Raw genomic sequence first — 10538 nt, 5'->3', positions numbered from 1 at the left:
TTTTCAACATCTAGTCTTTTCTTATCATTTCGTTTTTTCATCACATCTTTTTTTTCGTATATGTTAATGCATCGTTTATCTATATTATACGAGTTATCTTGATAAAGATATTCGTTATCTATATCTTTGTTATGGATTTCAATATTTACATTGTTTTTAGCACATGTATCTGTAACGTCTTCAAGGTTACCTTCGTCTGTTTTTTCTCTGACAAGGACATTATTATTATTAAAATTATTGTTATTAATAAAATTATTGTTATCATTATTTATATTATTACCATTAATAATGTTGTTTTTATTTTGCATCATATTAGATTTACTTATTTCCATATTCCTACTTTTGTCATATAATTTTATCATCTTTTTTACAATGTATAACTTATTAGATAAAGCTATATTTTTATAAAATAATCTGTCAATAATATTAATATTTTTTTCATTTCCCCTTTTATTCATATCTTCTGTTTTTAAAATATTAGGAGAAATATCAGCATAAGTGTGTAAATTTTCCTTTTCCTTGTCCTTATTATTATTATTATTATTATTATTAGTATTATTATTATGACTTTTTTCTATATTAATATATTTATTTTTTTGTACCTTTTGTTTAATTTCCTCTTGTAACAATTTTCTACATTTAATAATATTTTCTACCCTATGTGTATCTACTTCACAATTAAGATCAGTACTTTTATAATGTTGTAATCTATAACATCTTTTACATAAAATAATTCTTGTTTTTATTTTATAATTTGAAAAATTATTAACATCAACCTTAACACCATCAGGAATAGTATTAACTTCTTCTCCTTTAACCTTGGTATAAAATTTTAATCTTCCATTTGTATATTTTTCATAAACTGAATAAGGAACATATCCACTTTTCTTTTCATTTGTTGTTTGTAGAAATTCTCCACATCCAATACAATTAAGCTTTCTCAATGGATTTACATAAAAATAATCTTCTTCTACATTTAAATGATTGTACACATTTGTACTGAACGGAATGATATTGGTTTTTTTATGTAGAAGTTTTATGTTAACGAGTTTTTTATTTTTATGTATAATGTTTTTATATAGTATGTTGAACATTTAGTAAAAAAAAAAAAAAAATATATATTTTTTTTTTTTTCTCTGATATAAAGGTATATATCAGAACGAAGAATTAATATATATAAAAAAATATATATATATATATATATTAAGAGATAGAATTAATATATAAATATATTATACACGTTATTATTAATTTATATGTGTATTATTACATATAAAAAAATTAAATATTAAATAAATTCGACATTCTATGAAGAAATATATAAATAAATATATATATATATATATATATATTTTTTCTTTTTTTTCTTAATTAAATTTTTTGTGAGGTAAAAATGTATTACAAAAATATTTTTTATATTAATAGTAGAAGAAAAAAAAAAAAAAAAAAAAAAAAAAATACATATATAAATATATAAATATATATATATATATATATACATATATATCATTTTATATGCTTTCCTTATATTGTAATCATTTTATGATTAATGCGATAATACAAATTACATCCGTATTATACACATATGATAAAATGATTTACATTTTAACTAAAACATGGTAAAAGTAATATTTATTTAAAGTTAATAATTTAGGTGACATTTATACATATATATGTATATATTTTTAAAGAAAAAATAAATATAGTTTTACGAATACAAAATAGAAATATAAAAAAGCCATAATACATAAAAAGAAATATCGATATGTTTATATATATATATATGAATGCTTTTTAAAAATATGAGGAGCAAGTTATTTTTACTTGTCGTTTTTTTTATGGTAAAATAACAAAATAAAAATTATAAAATAATATAACAATTATATATATATATATATATATATATATAAATACTAGTTATAAAATTTATATTAAAATTGTACATTTCTTCTATAATACATATATATATATATATATATATACATATATATATTAATTATTTCCATGTGCTTTAATTTTTCAATTTGGTCAAGGATGTTATCATTAATTCCGAATCGAATTCTAGATCAGCTATAGAACACTTATAATATTCCTCTATTTGTTTAATATGAGACATTTGGTTTTTACTAATAAAATTAATTGCCATACCCTTAGTTCCGAATCTACCTGTTCTACCTATTCTGTGTATATATGTTTCCATATTAACACGTTGGTTAGATGTATTATTTAGAGTATCACCTATTCTTCCTTGATATATATATGGCAAATCAAAATTAATAACTAAACTTATGGATGGTACATCAATACCACGAGATAACAAATCTGTACATATTAATACTTTTGATATTCCTTTTTTAAAATCTGCCATTAAGGTATCTCTCGTTTTAGGATCCATTCCTAGAACATTAGCTTTTTGTATTTGATTTTTTGTAAAACGACTTATTATACTATCAGCACATATTAATGTTACATTATGACTATTTTCTGTCATAAAATTATATAAATTATATGCTGACTTTTTTGAATTTACAAATATAACACATTGTGATATTGTCATGGAACAATATAATTCCGATAAATAATAATATTTTTGTTCATCATTTTCTGTTATTAGATAATATTGTTTTACACATTTTAATGTCAAATCTTCTTGTCTTACACTTATCTTTGTTGCTTTGGGAGCAAATTGATCTGCAAATTTTCGTACACTATCATTATATGTTGCTGAAAATAATAATATTTGACAAGATCGCGGTAAAAATCTTTTAATAGTTTCTACTTGTGAAGACATATTATTTTTTATATCAATTAAATCATCTGCTTCATCTAAAACAAATAATTTTATATTTTTTGTGTCAATAAATTTTCGTTTTAAAAAATCTAACGTTTTTCCCGGAGTACCTACATATATTTGATATCCACCTGATTTATTATATCTTTCACATAATGGTACAGCTAAAAATACTTTAACATTTAAATATTTCGTAAAGTTACATACTACATCATAATTCTGTTGTGATAATTCTCTTGTGGGACATATACAAACAGCTTGTAAAGATGAAAGCGTTCTATTAATTTTACATAACATAGCAATCACAAAAGTTAAGGTTTTTCCAGATCCATTTTGTGATTGTGCTATTAAATTCTTATTACTACTTAAAATTATAGGCAATGCATAAGCCTGTATTTTGGATGGTCCTAAAAATTTTAAATATGTTAATATTTGTATTAATTCATTATCAATTTTTAATTCTTCCCATGTATTTTTAGAATGATACAATTTAAAATCACTACTTTCTTTATTATTATCATTATTATTATTTTCAATTGAACTACTAGTAGGGCTAAATAAATCGTTTCCTTTTTTTTCTTTTTCTTTATTATTAATATTTATATTTTCAATTATTGATATTGCTTCTTCTTCTACTGGTTCTTTGGGTTCTACAGTTTCTTCAATTTCATAATCATCATTATCTTCTACAAGTACACTGTGCTTTTTTTTAACAACTTCTTCGTTATTATTATTATTAGTGTTCTCTTCACCAGAAACTTTTTCGCTCACACTATAATTATTATTATTATTATTATTACTACTACTATCATTATTTTGCTTAGTATCACTTTCACTTTTTGTTATTATATTATTACTAACATTTTGTGTATCCGATGTAGATATATTATCTTCATTTTTCTCTTCTTTTGTTATTAATTCACTTGGATTTTTAAGATCCTCACTTGGCATTTCATTTTCCTTTTTCTCCTCTTCCTTATTTTTTTCACCCTTCTCTTCACCTTTTTTATTTAAGCTATTTGTAAACGACAAAAGGTCAGAAGCTGACAAATTATTTTTATTTTGTCCGCTCATCATGGACATCATGGTTTGAAGGATAGCTGGGTCATCTTTATTTTTCTGTAGATAATTCAAAAACATATTCATAACATTATCACTACCTGCATTGTCTTTATTATCATCAGCAGGTTGTTTCTTATCACTAGATTTGTTATCGTCATCAGGTTGTTTCTTATCACTATATTTGTTATCATCATCAGGTTGTTTCTTATCACTTGGTTTATTATCATCAGCAGGTTCTTTAACATCCCCAGGTTTATTATCATCATTACTATTTTCTTCCTTCTTCTTTGAACTTTGTTCATCTTTATTTGTAACTATTATATCTGCATCTCCATTCTGTTTTTCATCTTTAGTCTCAATATTTGGTGCCTCTTGTGTTTCCATTTTTGTTAATTTAAAAAAAAGGTTTTATTATTAAATATTGTGTATTTATTTTTGTTAAAGCAAAACTATGAATTTTTATTATTTTTATTTTACTTTTTCTTTTTTCGTTTTTTTTTTTTTTTTTTTTTTCTGCATATAACATCATAAATGTGATAACATATACGTTAAAGGTATATTGTGTTATATGTTTATGTATAATTATTTTTATATTTATATTCTATTTAGATATTTCTATATACAATAAGGTTTGATATATGTAATATTTTATTAAATTAAATAAATATTTATTATATTTAAATATATATAACATTTATATATACCTTTACTATTTTATGTATTTTTTTTTTTTTTTTTTTTTTTTCTTTATATTGGGCATTAAAACAAATGAATTATTTTTACAAAAAACATATTTTCATATATTCTTTATCAAAACTGCTTAAAAGATACAAATGTTATAAAAGAATATAAAAATAAATACATATAATATATATAAAATATATATTTCTTTTTACAAAAATGAAAAAAAAAAAAAAATAAAATAATATTTAAAAAAAAAAAAAAAAAGAAAAAGAAATATAAATATATATAAAATGTATTAAAATTTTAAATAATATTTTATTTTTTTAACCTATCAATATACGCACTTTTAAAAAAATGATAGATCAATTTTTCTAACATTAGGATGATAAGATATATAATAAAAAATATCTTTTTTAAAAAATACATAAGCTCATCTATATTATATATATATATAATTATTATATATATATTATATATATATAATATATTATAAATATTTTATTTTATTTAATATATATATATATATATATATAATATATTATATATATAAATGTACTTATTTTAATTCCCCTGTATTTTTTTTATATATATTTTACTATATTATAATGTAATTAATATGTAATAAATAAATGTACCTTTTTTTATATATATTTGTAAAATAAAAAAAATGAATATGATTTCTTTTTATATTAAAAAAGAGAAGAATTAATTAAAATAAAAATTGTATATATTAGAAATATATGGAAACCATATACTAAATATTATATATATATATTTTTTTCTTTTTTTAAAAATTAGTTGAAAAAGTCTATTTTTTACAACATTATTAAAAATATATCATTTTTGAAACTTTTTCGTTTTTTATATATAACTAAAAAAGGAAATAAATAAATAAATAAATAAAGAAAGAAAGAAAGAAACAAACAAACAAACAAAAACAAAAAAAATAAAATAAACACTGTATTTTAAAAAATTAACTATAAAAAAAAAAAAAAAAAAAAAAAAAAAAACATATTAATAATATTGGCTAATTGGGAGGTTTCTTAAAAAATATATAAAATAAAGGAAATATATACATTATATATATATATATTTATTTATTTATAACGTGTCCAAAATGATTTATTTATATTTTTTGCAAATTACTTAAAATATATATAATATATTAGTAGTATGTTTTATTATTAACTAATTTTTTTAATATTGCATTAAAATTAATTTTATTTAAAACTCCCGTAACAATTTCCGGTTGTTCCTTTGAACATTTCCAAAAATTATATAAATTATAATATGATAAAAAGAAACATAAAACGCATAATAAAAACCAACATACTTGAAATGATATAAACATTTGTATAGTTTGAACTAGCCAAATAAAAACGTATATATATAAAGAAAACCAAAAAACATTTTTTTCATTACTATTTGTTGATTTATCTTCTAATGAATGAAAAATTACATTGTTAGAATAATCTTCACCTGAGTCTATCCACCATATCATTCTTACCAAAAATCTGGATAAATAAATAAATAAATAAATAAATATATATATATATATATATATATGTATACATATACATATGTGCAAAGGTATATATTTTTATATGTTCATTTTTACCTTCCTGTTATATTTTTAACTAAATAAAAGTCCAATGACACTAAAAAAAATGTAATTGCAAAGGTTATAATAAAATCGTATTCTTTTGACTTTTCATTTCTAAATAAAAAGGGGCCTAGGAAATAACTATAAAATGGAAAAAAAAAAAAAAATATATATATATATACATAAAGGTATATACTTATATATGTTCCTTTTTATATTACATAAATATGGAGAAGAATTTAGGAAGAACATGAATCATACAAATATAAGGATGATTCATTTTTTGAATAAATTCATTCACATATCTTGGAAGGTCATTTTGATTAAATGAAGAAAAATTAAAATTATTATTAACGTTCATCATATTATTCATAATTTCATTTGATATATTTGATTTATTCATATCATCTTGTCCACTTTGGTATATGCCTGCGCTCATTTTTTGCAAACCTTTTTATAAATCGAAACATACATAAAAAATAAATATATATCTAATAATAAATATATATATGTATATTTCTCTTATTTAGAATAATTTGCTTATATTATTAATTTTTTTTTTTTTTCTTTTTTTTTCTTTTTTTTTCTTTTTTTTTCTTTTTTTTTTTTTTTTGACTTTTTTCCCTAAAATGTAAGAAGGTTTTTTATTTGTTATTAAACTAATTGGTTACATACATACATACATACCATGTTAGAAAAAAATATTTCATTTTTATAAAAAAAAAAAAAAAAAAAATAGATAAATTTACGGGTACTAAAATGGAATATGAATTTATATATTATATTAAATTATTTTATTTATTTATTTTTTTTACATAAGAATAAAATGACACGAGAATGCAATATATATATATAATATATACATGTAATATTATATATATATATATATTAAAGGAATATACGAGAAATGTTATCCTTATGTGTTTAATATTTTTTATTTCAAAAAAATTATAATATATATATATATATTATGTATATATTAATATTTATATATTTTTATTTATTCTTTTATATTTTATATTTTATATTGTGATTTGTTTGCTGTTCTATATAATATATCTTTAAATAAAATTAACATTAAACAGTTTCATTTAATATTATATATTTTTTTTTTTTTTCTATTTTTATTTATAGTATATTATATTTTTTTTAGGCTTGAAAATTGTAGAATTTTTTCAGTTGTATCAAATGCTAAGAAGTGAAAAAAGGCCTTATATAAAATAAGGCATTTCTCACAAAAAAAAAAAAAAAAAAAAAAAAAATTATATATATATATAATATATATATGTATTTAATTTTTTTATGTATTTAATATTTTTATGTATTTAATATTTTTATGTTTATAATTATTTAATTATTATTTTTTTATTTTATTTTATTTTTTTTATGGATTATGGAAGAGGATTTAAAATTCTTTAGTAACTATACTTACGCAGAAGAAACTGATAGAGAGTCTGAGAATTCAAATACAGATGATGAAGAGATTGAAGAAGAAATAGATATATATTTAAATAACGTTAATGAATATAATTTAAATAATATTAACACATATCTTATACAATATCCTTTAAGACCTAAATATCGTCCCTATAATTTTACTAATAATATACAAAAGATATATAAATGTAATAATTATAATAAATTAAGGAATATAAAAAATAATGTACAAAATAATGAGGAAAGTTATATATTTGAATATAAATTACATGAATCTATAAAAGAGGATTTCCACGAATCTAATACAATGTATAAAGATGAAAAGATAGATAGAAATATAAGTAGATTAATTAGTACTAGTGTTTTATGTGAATATATAACAAACTGTGTATGTATATTTAAATATAATGAAGTTACAATGAAAAAAGAAATTTTTATGATACCTTTAAAGCATATATATCAATTCAAACCATGTTATGATAATATATTTTTGGATAGGATATTAGATGATTCTACTAAGGGAGAAAATAAACTTTCCCTTATGAGCATGAACGGTATGTACAATATGAATAATATGAACAACTTGAATCCTAATAATGGTAATAATAATAATAATAATAATAATAATAATAACAGTTATTATTATAATAATGAAAGGGATAATGAAGACAGCTTGGAGAATAATAAACGTCTAAATTTTAATAATAAAAGTAATGATAATAATAATAATAATAACAACAATGATAATAACAATAATAATAACAACAATAATAATAACAACAATAATAACAATAATAATAGCAACAATAATAATAACAATAATTACAATTATTATAACAATAATTATAACAATAATTATAACAATAATTATAACAATAATTATAACAATAATAACAATTTGAATAACCTTAATAGTAATATCTGGAGTAGTATTGTTAATATATATGATCAGGAATCATATGAAGCCCAAGAATTAATATCACTTTTTACAACCATCAATTATGAACATGATAGTATAATACAAATAAGTGAAAATCAAAAAGAAATTTATATTGATCACGAGAAATGTAATTCATATGAGCACGATTCCTTTATCAAAAATAATATTAAAGAAATTAAATTTAATAATGATGCTTTTTTATATTTAAATAATATGTGTAAGAATGCTAAAGAATATGAAGGTTCCTCAAATTTAAATGATGATAATAATATGAATGATGGTATTTATAATGACAGTTGTTCGAATAATATAAAAAGACATAATAATAGTTTGACAAATTATGAGGAGGATATATTCATTAATATTAATATGATGTATTTCTTTTCTTTAAGTCTAGATGAACAAATCATAAATTTGTTCCGTATAAAAAATGTTCAAAGTTTTCAAGAAATTAAGAAAATATTAAAATCAAATATAGAAGATGAGGTTTTATTAAATTGTGTTAAAAAATATTGTATAAATATTTTAGGATTGTGGGTTATTAAATCGAAATATTTATATAAATTTTTACGAGGAAAACAAGATAAAAAGGAAAATATAAAAGATAATAATGTTATTGAAAATAATGCAAATGATAAAAATATAAGTAATACAGATAATAATAATAATAATAATATACCAAACGGTGGTAATATTGAGGAAAAATTCTCCTATGTTGATTATAAAATGAGGGTACGAGATTTATTATTAGTTATCATATATAAACAAGTCGAACCTATGCTATATAAGTTTATATATGATACGAGACATCAAATAATAAATAAGAAAAATAATAATATAAACAATAATATAAATAATAATAATAATAATAGTGTTGTTTATAATAATTACGATAATCATAACACTATTAGAAATATTGATACTATTGGTAGAAAAAAAATGAATTCTTCAACATCTATTATTATTGAAAATTTTGAAAAGGCTACAAATTTATCAAATAATGTTCTTGTTGAAATATTCGCACCTTTATGTGAATATAAATATACTGGATATTTTTTTAAACATAAAATGGATGAATTGTTTTTATTAAATAATATAAATTTATGTTTATCATATAATGAAAAATGGAAAAATAAAATGATAAAAATTGCAAAAATTATTCAAATGTATAAAAATAGTAAAATTATTATTAATGATTATAAATTAGACATACGAACATTAGAAAAGTATATTACTGATATGTTAAATAATAATTGCTTTTCTTTTGATCATATTTATAATAATATAAAAAAAGAATCCAAAAATATACATATGGATTTACAAACATTTATTCAAGCTCTTAATAATATTGCTATTAATATAAATAATATGTGGTTTCTAAAAATAAAAAATAATAGTGATTTTAATAAGTGTAGAAATGCAGTTATTAATATTTTCCAAAATGATCATAATATGGTTTTAACAAAAAATGAAATTATTAAAAAAGTAGAAACGTATATTAAGTCACAATTAAATATACCAGATATTTATTTTAGAAATATTTTAAAAGAATTCTGTATACAAAAAAATGGAAAATATTTTTTCAAGGGAAATGACGAATTTAATATGGACTAAAAAAAAATAAAAAATAAAAAAAAATATACAACAATAAAAATAAAAATAAAAATAAATAAAACAAAATAAATAAAACAAAATAAATAAAACAAAATAAATAAAACAAAATAAATAAAACAAAATAAATAAAACAAAATAAATAAAACAAAACAAAATAGAATAGAATAAATTAAAAATGTATAGATAAATTAAAGTATAAATATATTTATAAATTATTATTAATTTTGCAACTAAAATGATTAAAATTATATACTTAATTTTATTTATAATTTAATTTTCCTTTTTTTCTTTTTTTTTTTTTTTTTTGTGTTAAAAATTTTTCTTCATTAGACAGTTGACATATGTACATATATATATATATATATGTACTAAATTTTTTTTATATATACATTAATAAAAAAAAAATT

General features: G+C 18.5%; 4 protein-coding genes across 4 annotated transcripts in view; 1 reads left to right on the top strand and 3 right to left on the bottom strand.

Moving 5' to 3' along the window:
• Positions 1 to 1094, bottom strand: part of PF3D7_1459100 (GTP-binding protein, putative) — a gene marked incomplete at both ends in the record, with an annotated part of 2394 nt that extends 1300 nt beyond the window's left edge. Inside the window, one exon of the mRNA XM_001348702.1 lies at positions 1 to 1094. This exon is cut by the window's left edge and continues 1300 nt beyond it. Coding sequence (XP_001348738.1) covers positions 1 to 1094 — 1094 coding nt within the window.
• A 917-nt stretch (positions 1095 to 2011) lies between these two features.
• PF3D7_1459000 (ATP-dependent RNA helicase DBP5) lies at positions 2012 to 4237 on the bottom strand (the record flags this gene model as incomplete). The annotated part of the gene is made up of 1 exon (XM_001348701.1): positions 2012 to 4237. The coding sequence occupies one exon, from the start codon at positions 4235 to 4237 to the stop codon at positions 2012 to 2014; it is 2226 nt and encodes a 741-aa protein (XP_001348737.1).
• Positions 4238 to 5702: 1465 nt separating this feature from the next.
• PF3D7_1458900 (golgi apparatus membrane protein TVP23, putative) lies at positions 5703 to 6579 on the bottom strand (the record flags this gene model as incomplete). The annotated part of the gene is made up of 3 exons (XM_001348700.1): positions 5703 to 6051; positions 6156 to 6281; positions 6362 to 6579. The coding sequence occupies 3 exons, from the start codon at positions 6577 to 6579 to the stop codon at positions 5703 to 5705; spliced, it is 693 nt and encodes a 230-aa protein (XP_001348736.1).
• A 954-nt stretch (positions 6580 to 7533) lies between these two features.
• On the top strand, positions 7534 to 10131 carry PF3D7_1458800 (DNA-directed RNA polymerase III subunit RPC5, putative; the record flags this gene model as incomplete). Its single annotated transcript, XM_001348699.1, has 1 exon — positions 7534 to 10131. One exon carries the CDS (start codon positions 7534 to 7536, stop codon positions 10129 to 10131), a length of 2598 nt encoding a protein of 865 aa, XP_001348735.1.
• Positions 10132 to 10538: the final 407 nt, after the last annotated feature.

This window comes from Plasmodium falciparum (genome assembly GCF_000002765.6).
Source record: "Plasmodium falciparum 3D7 genome assembly, chromosome: 14".
Classification (NCBI taxonomy): Eukaryota; Apicomplexa; class Aconoidasida; order Haemosporida; family Plasmodiidae; genus Plasmodium; species Plasmodium falciparum.
The sequence above is the reverse complement of the archived record's forward strand: the minus strand, read 5'-3'. Positions and strand labels throughout refer to the sequence as shown.